At 36.8% G+C, this 16,805-nt stretch overlaps 1 protein-coding gene across 3 annotated transcripts in view; it reads left to right on the top strand.

Moving 5' to 3' along the window:
* The first annotated feature begins 274 nt into the window (after positions 1 to 274).
* ZNF568 (zinc finger protein 568) overlaps positions 275 to 16,805 on the top strand; it is a 91,646-nt gene continuing 75,115 nt past the window's right edge. The window contains exons 1-4 of one of the 3 annotated variants that reach the window (XM_079118818.1): positions 275 to 445; positions 1,469 to 1,523; positions 3,842 to 4,113; positions 5,965 to 6,023. In XM_079118818.1, coding sequence (XP_078974944.1) covers positions 4,080 to 4,113; positions 5,965 to 6,023 — 93 coding nt within the window. In that variant the 5' untranslated portion in view covers positions 275 to 445; positions 1,469 to 1,523; positions 3,842 to 4,079. The remainder of the gene's footprint in view (positions 446 to 1,468; positions 1,524 to 3,841; positions 4,114 to 5,964; positions 6,024 to 16,805) is intronic. The other 2 variants (XM_079118817.1, XM_079118816.1) reach the window with 2 other exon arrangements.

Genomic DNA, 16,805 nt, shown 5'->3' with positions numbered 1-16,805 from the left:
TTAAACCCTGCTCAGCGCTGGAAAGGCGGGCAGCGTCCTGGCCGGAAGTTGAATTGAACCGCGTGGCCTTGTGGGAGGAGTTATGCTCTGTAAGGTAGCGGTGGCGGAGAGCTACTTGGGCTCACCCTGGATTGTCCCTGACTTGTTTGCGTGTGGTCTTCACCCAGTCGCTCAGAAACTGCGCGCTGGACGCGCATTCGGCCACCCGTCCCGGGTCTGTGAGGCAGCCGAGTGCCCGCCTCCGGAGGTGAGGGCGGGGCTCCAGCGGTCCGGTTTGGACCGGCCGCGGGCGGCTGACGGGGCGGAGGCCCGTAGGGGGCCTGGAGTGCTGGGTGGCGGCGGTGGGGAGTGCTCGCCGTGCGGCGAGTCCGCCGTGAGTCTTTGGAGTGGTTGGCGTCGTTGGGACAGAATAACGTGGTGAGAGGGTGTGTCATGATGTTCGAAGGTATATGATTATGTTTGTGCGGTGGTATAATTATGATGTGTTTGGTTGTGGTTAAGGGTGTGGTGTGAATGTGAGTGAGCATGGCGAAGTGTGATTTTGATGTGTAGTGGTTCTTGTCTGACTTGGGTTAGTTTCTCTGTAGTATTGTATACGGTTGATAAGTACTTTTAAAATACAATTCTGTATTTTCTAGTGAGCCTCCCTTTACATTGACCCCCCCCTTTTTGTTTCCTTTACCGCCCCTCCCCCACAATCCTTGGCTCTTTTGTAGCTTTCAAGTTTACGTGATGATCTTTCTCAGGTTCACTATCATCATCGTATGGCTTCCTTCTTTTATTATGTACATTCATTTATTTTATTTTGTTTTGTGTTACAAGGGTCTTAGGCATGCAAGGCAAGTGCGCTACTACTGAGCTATACCCCCATTCCTGTCTTGGTTTAATACTGTTTAAAAAACACCCTTAACCTCAGTAGCATACAGTAGGTAGCATTTATTCTCGTGTTCAGGTCGTTCGGTTTACTATATCAAGCGGATCTAGGGTGCTTTTGGTTGAGTGGCAGAACTGTAGGATGAATTCAGTTCTGCCCTGCATTTATTCTTTGTTGGGCTCAAGCCAAAACGAACAATGGTTACCAGGGCATTTTCATTCCGGGATGATCACCAGAGCACAGCACAGACCATGCAGATACCCTTAAAAATCTCTGCCCCCAAATATACTGATATTTCGTTGACCAAAGTAAGTCGGTGTTTAACCTCAATATCACTTAACACCTATGAAGTGTGACTAGAAATGGGAAAGTTACCTGGCAAATAATGTGAATGTATAATAATCCTGTTAGTCAGGGTTGAAGAATTAGGACCAGGATTCCAGTCTGCTACATTAAGAAACGTATTTCTTTATTCTGGCAAATGCCTTTCAGTCCAGGTTACCTTGACTGATAATAATCCTTTTCTGATTTTGTTACTGTATTTATCAGGAATTTTGTTTTTCAATTCCTTTCCTTTATGTCTTTATGTTTCAGATTTCTTGTGAGGAGCACATTGCTGAACTTTTTACTCTTTTATCCTGTTTAATAGGTGAGTATAATTAGTTGCATTTATTGTAATTAGTAATAAAATTTTTCATTTTGTTTTTTATTGTGCAGGTTTATTCCTTTTTCTCTCTCCACTGGTTTGATTTCTGCTCTCATCCTTGAATTTTTAATATACGTACTTAGCAAAACCCAAACTCAAGTAAGACTTGAACTCTCAAACTCCACAAACTACCCATCCTTTTTTTTTTTATTCATGTCTGACATATTACTTCCTCCTAGTTTAAAATCACCAATTTAGAAGTATTTCATTTTATATGTGTATATGTATATTTTTAAATTGTAAAATATAAAAATACAGAATTTACTCTCTGAACTATATTTAATCATATAGTTCTTTGGCATTAAGTACATTTACACTGTTAGTCTTTCATCATCACTGTTCATTCCCAGAATTCTTTTTATCTTGCAAAACAGAAACTTGGTTCTTTTTCAAAAAATACTTTTAGTTGTAGATAGACACAATACCTTTATTTTATTTATTTTGTGGTACTGAGGATTGAACCCAGTGCTTCACGCATGCTAAGCAAGTGCTCTACCACTGAACTATAACCCCAGCCCAAGAAATTTGGTACGCTTAAACAATGAATCCTTGTTTCACGTTATCCTTAGTTCTGGCAACCACTATTTTACTTTTTGTTTCTATGAATTTGACAACTGTAGATAACATAAGAATTATAACACATTTTCCTGGCTTAACATATAGTTAAGTGTTCTTAATATTCATCTGTGTTAGTGTGTATCAGAATTTTCTTCCTATTCAAAGCTGAATAATAATTTTTTCTTTTTGTATATAATGTTTATCCATCCATCAATGAATACTGGGCTGCTTATATTGGCTGTTGCAAATAATGCTACTCTAAAGATGAGTATATGAACTTGTTTGAGTCCCTGCTTTCAATTATCTTGATCTTCTTCAAGAAGAATTGCAAGAATTGCTTGGTTATGTAGTAACTCTGCTTTTAATTTTTGACTGCCATACTGTTTTCCATAGTGGCTGACATTTTATCAACTTGCTTCTGGTAAAACAGAAAAAAAAAAAAATTGTTTTCATGGAGTTTTTATTGGGGAAGGACAGATAGATTGTATATATGATAAATAAATTGCATAGTTATTTTAGAAGGTAATGATTGTCATTAAAAGAATACTAACTATGTGAGGAGTATAAGAAGTCTATATCAAGCATAGCCCTTTTCAAAATTTATTGAAATTAGGAGCTGGGTATAGCACTTGCCTAGCATGTGTGAGGCACTGGGTTTGATTCTCAGCACCACATATAAATAAATGAATGAAAATAAAGGTCTGTGAACATCTAAATATATATATGAAAAAATTTTTCAAAAATTTATTATAATTAATAAATTAATATATCTTAATTTACATTTCATTTATTTGTCCAGTATCTTTGTGACATGGGTATAATTCTCATTTCAAATGAAAAGTCTTGGAATTCTAAATTATAACTCTTCTTAACTTCAGTTGCCAAAGTAACTCAGAATAGAATTACTGGACTTTTAATGCAACTGGGGTTACTGCAAATTTGAGTATTTTTTTTTTATTCACCTTTATATCTTTCACTTTATCAAGTCTATGCCTTTATACTTTTAGAGGGTATTTGAGGAGCAAATATGTGAACATCACTTTGTCTCTAGACTCTTTGTGTCTCAATATATTGAGTATTTGGTTCAACCTCAGTTGTTGAGTTTTCCTCTTGACATTCTGCTGCACTCTACATCCATTATCTCTATTCAGTGACTCCAGAGAGTGTGAAGCAAGGAAGATAGTGGTTAGGCCTACATTAATCTATGCAATAAATTTACTTCAAAATTTAGAGGGTTAAGTAACAATAAACATTTGTCAGCTCATTATGTCTGTGGAATGTGACCTACTTATTATTCTGGCTTGGTATCTCACACAAAGTTGTAGTCAAAATGATAGCATGGCTGCAGGCCTCAGAAGACTAAAGTTGAGTGGGAGGCTTTGCTTCCAGGATGGTTGTCAAATTAGTGTTAGCTATTGACAGGTTTCCTCACCTGTCTTCATAGTATGGCAGCTGTCTTTGTTTAAGATGCATGATCTTAAAATGTTTAAGATGGAAGCCCCACAGTCTTTTATGATCTAACCTTGGAAGTCACATACCATCATCTCTTTGGTCTTCCATTGTTTATAACAGATCAATCCTATTAGGTGTGGGAGGTGTCTGATTTGAATACCAGAAGACAGTGATCATTGGGGAACATTCTGGACACTGGTTACCACAGGATAAAGTGAAAAAGCAGTAGGTAATTGGATTTGTGTCTTAAGCCCACAGGTTCTGATTCCACAAGGATAAGACAGATTTGTGGTATGAATAAAAAGCCTGAGGAACAGAAATCGTGGAAGCAGACCTCTTGACTTGAAACTTACCTGGAAAGCTGGAGAGATCTTGGAAAGACCTCACCCTGGAGTTTCTGCACCTGCAGACAACTTGACCATTTTTCACAGAGCAGGCAAGGTCTGAATATCTCAGCCTTCAGAGATCAGCAATAATAGATGTGTGACAATGGCTCATTTGACCCAGATGATGGAAAGGAGAGGTAAGATGGCTTAAAGATGGATAGAGTTTAGGGGAAAGAAGTTACATATTCAGGGGTAGTGTAAAAGAGAAAATTCAATACTCTTATCAAGAAAGTTCACTTGGGGGCTAGGGTTGTGGTTCAGTGGTAGAGTGCTTGCCTAGCATATGTGAGACACTGGGTTTGATCCTTAGCACCACATAAAAATAAATAAAATAATGGGCATTGTGTCCATCTACAGCTAAGAAAAATATTAAAAAAAACAACAAACAATGCATGGGTGTCAATGACTCTGCAGGGCAAATATTTACTTTTTATTCATTTTACTTTTTAAAATAAAATAATAAAACATAATTTCTATTTTTCTTATAGATACATTTAAATATCATTTTTTAAATGCTGTTGTACAACTATAAATGTTTTCTATCCATTCCTCCTCATCCCTGTTCCCACTCCCCAAAGTCAACTACTTTGAACCTTTTTGAAAATTTATCTTTTTCTTCTTTTCTTTTTTTTTTAATTGACATCCTTATATGGCTAATGTCTGGTTTCTCTTTTTTATGTTTTCTATTCATTATTGATAATATACATAAGAATTTGGCTCTCTAACCCTTCCCATGTTAGCCCACTCCAACATACTCTTCTTGCCCTTCTTTCTTATATGGTACAGGAGGTTGACCATAATATGTCAGATCTATAGGCATTTTCTTTTGGGCTAGTCAGTTACCCCAGCAAGAACTAGATTTGCTTGAGGAATATAAGCCAGAACTACTTTTGGGGAGTCAAACAAAGGAAAAAATTGTGTGGAAGGGTATCACATGAGACCTTTCATTTATCTTTTTCTATATTGCTTCAGCCCTATCTTCATCCAAATCTGGTATGCTGATATCCAGAGCCTGTCTCATTCATTATATCTAGACAAAAAAAATTCTTAGTTCCCCCCCTTTCTTTTTGTTAGTGTAAAGGAATTGTTACCATGTTATGTGGTGTGAAAGAAGACAATTGGAGGTTTTAACACCTTTTTTATAACGTCTTACATTCAGTTCCTGGTTTTTGAGCCCTATTTCCAAACTGCTGTCTGCAGAACTACCTAATACTTCCATTTCTGACCCTTTTTTAGACTACTGTGATGGCTCTCCCACCCTCCCCCCAACCCTCACTTAAGCTTTAGCTTTTTCTTGTTTTAGATACCACTCATATGTCTTGTTCTCCATCTTCAAAAATTTTAAACATCTCTTACCTGCTGAAATCTTCTATTTGTCTTTGTACAGTTTAGCTCCTTTGTTGCTTTAACTAAAACTTTTGGTTGGGTTTGGAAGAGAGCAGAATAAGTACAATTATTCAGTCTTCCATTTTTGGTCATAGCCCTGAATATTTTAGGGTAATGAAAGAAAACTAGAAAGCATCAAGTTGTTGTAAAATGAAATTAGAATGATGACTACATTTCCTCTGTCATATGAATGTTCCTCAGTGCCTGTAACTAATATCTGATTAATGTTTTTTTCCTAAATTCTTTAAGAGGAAACTTAATGGCCATCCTAATCCTTAAGTCTTTGCAGCATATATTACATGCTTAGGATTAATTTCTTATTGGCAAAGTATTTCTTGGGAAATACTATATTGTCAGTAAATTCATTGAACATGTTATACTTAGCCATTAAGAAATCTTCATCAGACCCTATATGATTGAATTAGTTATCCACATACATTTCTGTGTCTCTGTAGTTTTATTGCATTTAACATTTCTCATGGCTCTGAGGAACATTAATTTGTAGGGGATCTGATAGTTATGTGGTACTGAAAATTTCCATATTCCCTGGAACTGGAATATCTGGAACTCTGAAGCAATCTGTTTTGTTTCTTTTTCCTTAGCTTGGTGTTCTCAGGACTCTGCCCTTTCTGCGGAAGAAGAGGATACAAGCACGTCTCTTGTACGTTTTAAGTATTGTTTCCTACATTATTTCGCAGTGCAGTTGAAGTGGGTTACTATAACTATTAGTAAGGTGGAAAAAATTAAGTCAGTGAAAATAAGTGAGGAACAATACAGATAGACAATCAGATCCAGTGGGAAAATGGGAACATGTCTCTGAAGAAATAAGTACATACAGAATAATTCAAGGTTGGTTCAGATTTGAATAGGATTTGGAGAGGCAAAGCAAACTGGGACACGAAGTCCATTCCATAATTTGCATTGTTTATGAGGGAAAAACTTAAAATTATTTAAGGAAAGGAAATGATTTTTATTGGTATCTAGGCCAAAAAAGAAATTCTAAAATAATTCTATAACTTATTATAATTTTAAGCTCAGTGTTTAAAACATATTGACCAAAGATCAAAAACTAAAATCACTTAGCATGCATTAAGGCCCAGAGTTTGATCCCCAGCACTACAAAAACAACCAACAACAAAAACAAAATCAGCTAGAAGAGTAAATGGAACTTGTGTCTTTAAAATGATCCTACTTTTTTTCTGCAGTTTGAATTTTTGATACAAGTTGAATTAAATTATACCAATATTCTATGGCAAAATCTTGTATTTCTCATATCTGTAGCTTTCTGCATCTTTTTATTTTTGGTCATGGAAGATTCATTGTTCTTCATTCTCTCAGCATTACCTGTTTTCCTCTGCTCTTGATTCTTTTTGGTTCCACTGTGGAAGATGCTCACATACCTGTATTTTGAATATTTCTACTTAACTGCCTCTTTTTCCTCAGATAATATCTTACCATCATGAAACATACACACTTCTTTTGACCATATGATTTATACAGCTCATCCTCTTGGCACAGTAGTTCTCTGGTCTTAGAGACAGAGTTGGGTCCAAATCTTAACTTAGTGACTTAGAAAGTATACGATTATGGGCTCTCTTTGTGTCTCATTTGCCTCATTTGTAAATGAGGAAAATAATGGAACTTACTTCAAAAGAATGTGGAGAGGGTTAAGTGAACATTATTATCACCCTAAAAAGAAACTGTATCTCTTAGCCACCACTTTTCATTTCCCCCAAGACGGGCACAAATTTACTTTATCTCTGTGGATTTGCCTATTCTGGACATTTTATATAAATGGAATCTCATGTGGTCTTGTGACTTCTTCAACTTAGCATAAAGTTTTCTGAGTTCATCCATCCTGTCACTTTATTGGCATTTCATTTCTTTTTATCTCTGAATAATATTCCATTGTTTGGATATGCCACATTTTATTTATTCATTTGTTAGTGGACATTAGAGTTGTTCGGTTGTTATGAATAAGGTTGCCAAGAATATTTATGTACAATTTTTTTGTGGATGTAATACTGTGTTCACTTTTCTCAGGTTTGTAACATAGAATGGAATTGTTGGATCATTGGTAACTATATTGAATCATTTAAGGAATCATCCTGCTGTTTTCCACGGCACTTGCACCATTTTACATTTGTACCAGCAGTGTGTGAGGGTTTTAGTTTCTCCTTACCCTTGTCATCATTTATTATTTTATGTGCTTTTAACTATTACTGTCCTAGTGGGTATGAAGTAATAACTTATTGTGATTTTGATTTGTATATACTTAATGCCTAGTGATATCAAGCATTTTTTAGTGCTTCTTTGCCACTTGTATATGTTTCTGAAGAAATGTCTATTTAGAACTTTTGCCCACTATTAAATTAGTTTGTCTTTTTATTATTGACTTTGTAAGAGGTCTTTAACATTTTAATTACAATTTTCATGAAAAATAATGTTGAACTATCTTCTACTATCCTGTGGGTTGTCTTTTTACCTTTTTAAAAATAGTTAATATAGTAAAAAATAAAGTAAAAATAATTTTGTTCAAAGACAAAAATACATATGGTCTAGGTTCTAAGGATGACCTAAGTAGTCTGGCTTTTCACCTCTACACTGTAGTGTAAGAATTGATTCCCACCATGGCTTCTCCAGTTTCAGTCATTTATCAAAGCCAAAATTATACTATAAAGACATGAAGAAACAGGGCAAATGGAAACCAAGCTTGTTGATCGTTTCTTTCATGTGTTACTTCAGTTGTCTTCAATTGTCTGTTTCTATTGAATGGTTGCCACTTGGCACCTTCACGAACCAATATATATTTCAAGTGGAACATGTAAGCTGAGAAGGAAGATAAATCAGTGCAATAAAACAAGCATTAATATAGTAACGTGGCCAGTTGATTCTGGAATTACCCACTTGTTTAATTTTGAGCAATGTGATCTAGCATTCCAATGCAGATATTGTAATTATGAAGTAGACTGAAAGAAAGGTGAACACACAGTTGAGAGAAGACAAACACCACCTCCTCCATCTTCTTCCTCCTCATTTTCTTGATGATTTTTTTGTTTGTTTTTTGTTACCAGGGATTGTACCCAGAAGGTTTCAACCACTGAGCCACATCCCTGGCCCTTTTTACTTTTTATTTTGAGACAGGGTCTTGCAAAGTTGCTGAGGCTGTCTTTGAACTTCTGATCTTCCTGCCTCAGCCTCCTGAGTTGCTGGGATTACAGGTGTGTGCCACTGTTACTGGCTCAATTTTTAATTTTTCTTATGTCCATTGTTATTTTTGTTTTGTTCCTTATATTTTTAGTATCATATCTAAGAAATGATTGCCTAACCCAAAGTCATGGTTTATACCTGTTTTTTTTTTTTTTTTTTTAAGTTGTCAATGGATATTTTATTTTTTATTTATTTATATGTGGTGCTGAGTACGAACACAGGGCCTCACACATGGCCTCACACATGGCAGGCAAGCGCTCTGGGCCATGATCCAGCTCTTTTGTTATGCATGTAGACAAGCCATTTGTCTCAGCAAAATTTGTTGAAAAAAAAAAAAATACTCTTTTCTAGTGAATTATCCTGTCACTGTTGTCAAAAATTTATTAACTGTGAATGTGAGGTTTATTTCTGGAATCTCAGTTCTATTCCATTGATCTGCTATGTCTGTTCTTATGCCAATACTCACAATGTCTTTATTGTTGTAGCTTTGTAGTAAGTTTTGAAATTAGGCAATGTGGGTCTTTACAAAATTGTTTTGGCTGGCTTAACATGATGGCAAATACCTGTAATCACATGTGGTTGGGAGGCTGAGGCAGGAGGATCACAACGTCAAGGCCAATCTGGGCAATTTAGGAAGACTCTGCCTCAAAGTACAACATTTTTAAAAGGGAGGCTTGCATGGTATGCATGAGGTTCTGGCCAATCCCCAGTACTGGAATAAAGGAAAAAATTATTTTGGCTATTCTGGGTCCCTTGCATTCTATATGAATTTTAGAATCTGCCTGTTCATTTCTGCAAAAATGTCGATATGTTACGTACTACATTGAATGTATAGATCAATTTGTAGGTGTTTTCATCTTGACCATGGAGGTGTTGTCATTTTGTCCATATAGTCTTATCATCCTTGAACATGAGATGTCTTTATTTACTTAGATCTTTTAAAATTTTAGTAATAATTTTACTTATTCTGTTAAATTGTTTCCTAAGTGTTCTTTTGATGCTATTGTAAATAGTATTTGCTTTCTTAATTTTCTGTTTGGATACTTACTGCAAGTATCTAGAAATGCAGTTGACTTTTTTTAAAAAATATTTTTAGTTGTTGGTGGACACAATATTTTTACATGGTGCTGAGGATCGAACCCAGTGCCTCATACGTGCTAGGCAAGGACTGCACCACTGAGCCCCAGGCCCAGCCCTGCAATTGGCTTGTGTATATTTATCTTGCATTTTGCAACCTTCTCGAACTCATTTATTCTAGTAGAATTTTACTGGATTCCTTATATTTTCTTGTACAAAACGACCTATAGATGGCATCATAATAAATGTAACACCAGATGCTTTCCCCTTAAGGTCGGGAACAAAACAAGCATGTCCACTCTTCCATTTCTATTCCTCATTGTAGTGCAGGTTTTAGACAGCACAGCTAGGCAAAAAGATGAAATAAAAGGCATCCAGGGTTGTGGCTTTGTGGTTGAGTGATTGCCTAGCATGTGTGAGGCACTGGGTTTGATTCTCAGCACAGAATATAAATAAATGAATAAAGTAAAGGTTCATCAACAACTAAAAAAAAAGAAGAAAAAGGCATACAGATTCAAAGGGAGAAAATAAAATGGTTTTTATATTGTCTTTGTTTTCATTCAGCTCAAAGCATTTTGTAATTTCTATTGTAAGTGTGTATGTGTGTGTGTTGTTTGCTCATTGGTTATTTCAGAGTATTATTTAAATAATTCTGAGCATGGTGGTGCATGCCTGATTCCAGTTACTTGGGAACCTGTGATAGGAAGATCACTTGAGTCCAGGAGTTCAAGACAAGCCTGGGAAACATGACCACTTGGGGAGGGAGTGTGGGCGGGGATATTGTTTACCTTTTATATATTTGTGAATTTTTACAAATTTCTTTCTGTTACTTATTTCTTAATTTTTATCCTTTGTGACCAAAGAACATACTTTGTCTGGTTTTACTCCTTTTCAATGTGTTGTATCTTCATTGTCTTCAAATGTGCCTTCAATATATTCTTCTGTCTAGAAGAGTTTTATATGCATTTGAGGGATCAATTGAAAATTCATCTCCAAGATACATTCAAATGAAGACTTTGTTCTTGGATATTTGTACTAAACCATAAATCCAAAAGTCGGGTTATTTTACTTGGTAACATTTTGATCCATTCAGGAAAAGAGAATTGAAAGCTTTATTTCCAGATTACTTGTGCCACGTAAATCAGCTAGATTTGAGTCTAGCATGAATTCTTCTCAGGTCTTGCACCTGGCTTTACGTTTGGACTTGATGTTGGTGGGTACACCAAGAGGTGACATGAAATGAATTGGGATCATTATGGTTAACTTGAACATGTTGGAAACCTAGGAGAGACTGAATGTTGTTAAATGCAGTGCATGAGTTGGAGAGAATGGTAAAATCTGACTGAAATATTCTTTTTTTTTTTTTTTTTTTTTGTGGTGTCAGGAATTGAACCCAGGGCCTGTGCATGCAAGGCAAGCACTCTACCAGACTGAAATATTCTTTGCAACATAGACAGCAATGTTTGGACAGAGTAATCACCAGCGATTTTAAAATAAACAATAGCTTGTTAATGCACACTGTCTGTAATACCAAAACCTGCACTTCACTGTCCTGGAATTTGACTTAAAGGGCAGGGACAAATTATTCAATTTAAGGATCAACTGAAGAATTTGGTCTGTAGAGACAGATTTAGTTGATTCTACTTGAGAAGAATTTGTATTCCACTATTGTGGGTGTTGTATTCTGTAGATGTCTGTTGGATCTACTTGGGATATAGTGTTACTCAAGTCCTCTGTTTTCTTGCTGACAATCTGCTTGCAGATCGTTCTCTCAATTGTTGGAAGATGATATTTGAAACCTTTAACTGCTATTGTTAAATTAATGGTTCTCCAAATGTGTCAAGTTAGTGTTTCATGTGTTTTGAGACCGTTAGGTACATATTACATTTATCGATTGATTGATTGATTAATATAGATATTGGAGATTGAACCTAGGGCCACTTAACCACTGAGCCACATCCCCAGCCCTATTTATTTGTATTTTGAGAAAGGGTTTTGCTACATTGCACAGGGCCTTGCTAAAACTGAGGCTGCCTTTGAATGTGTGATCCTCCTGCCTCAGCTTCCCAAGTTGCTAGAATTACAGGTGTGCACCACCATGCCTAGCTATGTTACCTTGTAATTGTTATAACATTCTGTCATTGACCCCTTTGATGCTTTTGTCATTTTAAAATACCTTCACTCTCTAGTAAAAGTTCTTATTATAAATTCTGTTATTTTCTAATGTTAGGATAGCTAGTCCAACTTTCTTGTGATGTATTGTTTTCCATCATTTTGCTTCCAGTCTGTTGTTTGAACCTAAAGTATGTCTCTGGTAGACAGCATTATTTTTCTCTCCAGTCTGATAATCTCTATTTTTTTTTCTTTTTTTGTTTTGTTTTGTTTTTCTGTTTTTAGCTTTAGTTAATCCATGCATAATCAATGTTGACACTAAAATTTGGTTTACGTCTACCATTTCTCTTATTTCCTTTGTTTTATGTCTTTCTGATTTCTACTTTAGTGCTTTATTTTCATCAAGCAAACGTTTACTAGTGTAAAATTTTAATTTAATGATTTTTTACACTGCATTTTTTTGGTGTTTTACACTTATACACTTTATCAAAATTAATTCAGATTTACATTTAAATGACATAAAATATACAAATGTTACTCTCCTGCAGCTCTATTCTCTATTCCCTATTCCCTTTTCTCCCGTTTTGTACTCTTGTATAGTAAACTCAGCCCATTATTAATAATTAGTACCATAATATTACATCTATTAATTTGAAAAAAGAAGCAAGCAAGTATTTATTTAGGTTATATTAATCTCCTCATTTACCATGGTTTGGAATAAGCAAAAGTGTTATTTGCTTATTCCAGTACAATTTTGGTTTCAAGATTTTCACTTTGTCTCTGGTGTTCAGCATTTTTACTGTGATATATCTGGATGTGGGATTCTGAATTTATTTTATTTGAAGATCAGTGATCTCTTCAAATGAAATGAAGATTAATCTTTTTCATCAAATTTGGGAAATATTTTCCCACTGTTTTGACTTTTTTCCTGCTGCTTTCCTTTTCCTTTTCCTGATTCTTTTCCATTTGTATATTGGTACACTTAATGGTGTTTCACATTTCTCTGAAGCTCTACTTTTCCTTGTTATTTTTCTCTTTGTTCTTTGCATTATATGATTCTTTTCAATCATTCTTCACGCTTGCAGATTTCTTCTTTTTTCTTTGTTTTTACAGTGCTGGTCATCAAACCTGAGGTCTTGTATCGCCGTCCAGCGGCGATAAAACACACACACACACACACACACACACACACACACACACAGACAGAGTAAGGGTCTCAATTCTTTGTTCGCTTTCATATATATCTTTTTAGTAAAACAAACTGATAAGCAGAAGCAAAGCATAAGCCAATCAGAGTAAGTGCACGAGAGTGTTCATGTGAAAGATGCATGGGCTCCAGGCTAAGGAGATGGGTGCATGCGCTGGTCATGAGCTCAGCACAGACCAGGAAAGGAATCAACCGCCAATCAGACGCGCTTCCTGTTTATTAGCATTGTGCTGCAGACTCATTGTGGCACCGTGCCAGGCGCCATCTTGGAGAGAGTAATGTTGGGGGGGTGCCGGCAAACGCCCCCAACATCTCCCCCTTATTTATTTAATTACATGGCTTGGGATCATGTCTGTCTTGGGTTGTTCATGGCGAACAGCATTCTTACCCGTCATCGGAATCCTGACCTCCAGGCGTCAGGACCCTGTCTTAGGTTGGTATGCGTTCCCACGAATCTTACCCGTTCTTGACTACCGATCCAGTATATTAAGCCCTCCCCCTTATTTATTTAATTACATGGCTTGGGATCGTGCCTGTCTTAAGTTGTCCATGGCGCACATCATCCTTACCCGTCATCAGAATCCTGACCTCCAGGCGTCAGGACCCTGACTTAGGTTGGTATGAGTTCCCACGAATCTTACCCGTCTTTGACTACTGATCCAGCATATTAAGCCATATGTGGGGGGTATTTTCTGTAGTTAGAGCTGCAAATGCCTGTTTAATCACAGTAGCTTGACGTCTTTGTAATTGGTGGGTTTGTCTAATCTTGTTGTAAATCCAAATCCTTGCTATTAAAAATATCACTCCTAAGATAGCAGTCTGTAGCCAATTTTGTCAGACCCATCCTAGAACCTGGTTGGATCGTGTATGAACAGTAAACGCTAGGGTTGGGATGTCTACTTTAGTGCGATTAATTGTAGTGATTTGGTGTTGTAATTGTGTGGTTAAATTGTCAAATTTATGGGTCCAAATACCCAATAATAGAGAAAATAGCTGTTTAGAAATATTAGCAGCAAGAGATAAATTGTTGTAAGGAGCGGTAATAATACAGAGGGCAATAGAATGATAAGAGCACCCCATAGAAATGATTTGTTCTACAATATCTAATTGTTCTTGGAGTAGATCTATCCTTTGGTTTAATAACAGAATTCCTGTACGTAAGTGGGTACTAATCTGATCTTGAGTAAGTAATGCTTCTGAAGTAGCAGAAGAGAGTGTATTTAAAGCTTGAGCTGTAGGAACTGTAGTGGCAAGGGCAGCAGCAGCAGTTGCAGCAGCAGTAGCTGATGCAACTATTGTTGTAATAATTGCAGCTGTTATACCAAAATCTCTTTTTGTCTATTTAAGAGAGTATCAGAGAGGGAACTGACATCCACTGGAACAGGCAGGTATCTTGGTACTCGTAAAATCACCGCCAGGGTATGGGTAGATGCGTTCCAACATTGAGCTAAAACACAAGAATAATCTGAACAATTTAGTGATGAAGAGTTGGTTACATTGGATGTGAGAAGAAACATAAAAGGTGGGGACACGCACATAGGGGTAGGTGGATAGGTACGATTTTTTGCATGTTGATTATTCCAGTTCACTTTTACATTATCCTCCCATGTTGTATTGCCATTACTATAATAAGTATAATTATATGAATAATTGGAGTATCTCACTTGTCCCCCTAAAAGAAATGCCATGGGGGTAATATTGAAACAGGCTAATGATCCACACACTGTCCACAAAGTAAAAGGATTAGAAGGACCAGTTAGGTATCATAATTTGTTGTTGTAAAATTAGTTCCATGCCAAGTTTTATTTTGTTCTGCTCATGGTCCTCGATAAGAAAATGATCTTTGGGTGAGGCACTTTGGATAATACCAGTCTACACAGGACTGCCAAATAGGTGGTCATTGAGGTGGCCTATCTTCACATCTAAAAGGAAAATTTATTTGATAACAAGTTTTATTATAGTCCAGTCTTGGTGCAATACCTTGTAACATGGTTCCTTCTCCCCATCCATCACTTATACCTTTTCCTTGTGAAAAGGAGGGCATTTGTGATGGGGTTCTAGTATCTTTGCTGATTAAGTGTCCATCAGTATAATTAGCTAGGTAAATGCAAGGATTATGTAAGTAACCAGAAATCTGAAAACACAGAGTTCCTGATAACTCAAAGACAAACGTCCAATTCACAGCTGCTTGTGTTTTATCATAAGGAACATAGGGCAATCCTGCTGAATCATTGGTAGAAAATATGGCTAGGTACACTGAGGAAGTGTTAGTTAGAGGGAGTGGGTAGGGGAATGTCTTTAATAGCCCCCAAAACTATTGACTAGTCACCATACCGATGAGGCAGGTCAAAATGAGCATATGTCTCTGATGTCTTTTCATCTTCTGTCCTTACTTCTTCCATTTGTGGTATAGTCGTTATCACTCGCACCAGTCTTTCAGGCACCCAGATAGGCGTTGGCTTATCCTGTGGGAAAACACAAACAGAGCCTCGACTCCAATAAAGAACTGGATCCGGGCCATGCCATTGTCCATCAAGAACATCTTTCCATCTTACGGTGGCCCTGTTGCTTTTTACGGGGTTAGCATGCCGCTCTGCAGCAGAGCGACCCTCATTATCCAAGGTTAAAAAATTTATAATAAAGAGGGAAACAGAAAGTTTGTCCTTTGGGGACCGGAAGATGTCCCCAATTCCCCCCTTTTGTTTATAAAGTGTATTTTTGAGGGTGAGATGGGCACGTTCAACAATGCCTTGACCTTGAGGATTATAAGGTATTCCTGTAGTAAGGGTGATGTCAGATTTTGTAAGCAATAGTTTAAAAGAAGTTGAGGTATACGCTGGGCCATTATCAGTTTTGATTTGTTTAGGTACGCCCCAATTAGAGAAGGCCTGAAGACAATGGGTGATCACATCTCTAGTTTTTTCTCCTCTGTGGAGAGATGCAAATATAATTCCTGAGTGAGTGTCCACAGACACATGAACAAATTTAAGATTACCAAATTCTGGGATATGAGTAACATCCATTTGCCACAAATGATTAGGTAAAAGTCCTTTTGGATTAATGCCTATAGAGGGTGGATGATGGAGGACTGCACATTGGCCACAAGATTTAACAATAGCATGGGCAGCATCTTTAGTAATGTTGAACTTGAGTTTTAGAGTGGTGGAATTAACATGAAACTGTTGATGGAACTTTTGAGCAGCTTCCACCGCAGAAAAAATATGTATATCTCTAGTAGCCGTATCTGCTAAACTGTTTCCCTCAGTTAAGGGTCCAGGCAAATTAGTATGGGCTCTAAGATGTCCAGTAAAGAAGGGGTCTCTGCGATCCCATATTAATTGTTGTAAAGTCCATAAAGGACCGGAGACGGCAGAGGTGTGAGAGCAATAAGTCCTGCACATTCCAGATTAGAAAGAGCTTGAACCACATAAAGACTGTCTGAATATATGTTAATTGGGGTGTCAGAGAACAATTTAAAAGCCTCGATAACAACTAGAATTTCAGTATGTTGAGCAGAGGCGACTGGGAAAAATAAAAGTTTGAACTTTACCCTGGTAACTAATAGCTCCGGTCCCTATCTTTGAGCCATCAGTGAATACCACAGGAGCCATCGGAATAGGCTGATGTCTAGTAACTTTTGGAAAAATTACATGATTATTGATACAAAATTGAAGATAGGGATGCTTAGGAAAATGGTTATCAAATATAGCTTGGGTGGAACATTTAATAATAGTCCATGAATCTGAGGAATTATAAAGCCATGAAAGCTGGTTTTTGTTATTAAGGAGTCATAATGGTAGTTGGATGAAATCCAAATATATTAATAGAAGATTTTAG

The sequence above is a fragment of the Sciurus vulgaris genome, assembly GCF_902686455.1.
Source record: "Sciurus vulgaris genome assembly, chromosome: 17".
In the NCBI taxonomy this organism is placed as follows: domain Eukaryota; kingdom Metazoa; phylum Chordata; class Mammalia; order Rodentia; family Sciuridae; genus Sciurus; species Sciurus vulgaris.
Note: the sequence above shows the minus strand (reverse complement) of the source record. Positions and strands in the feature narration are given on the sequence as shown.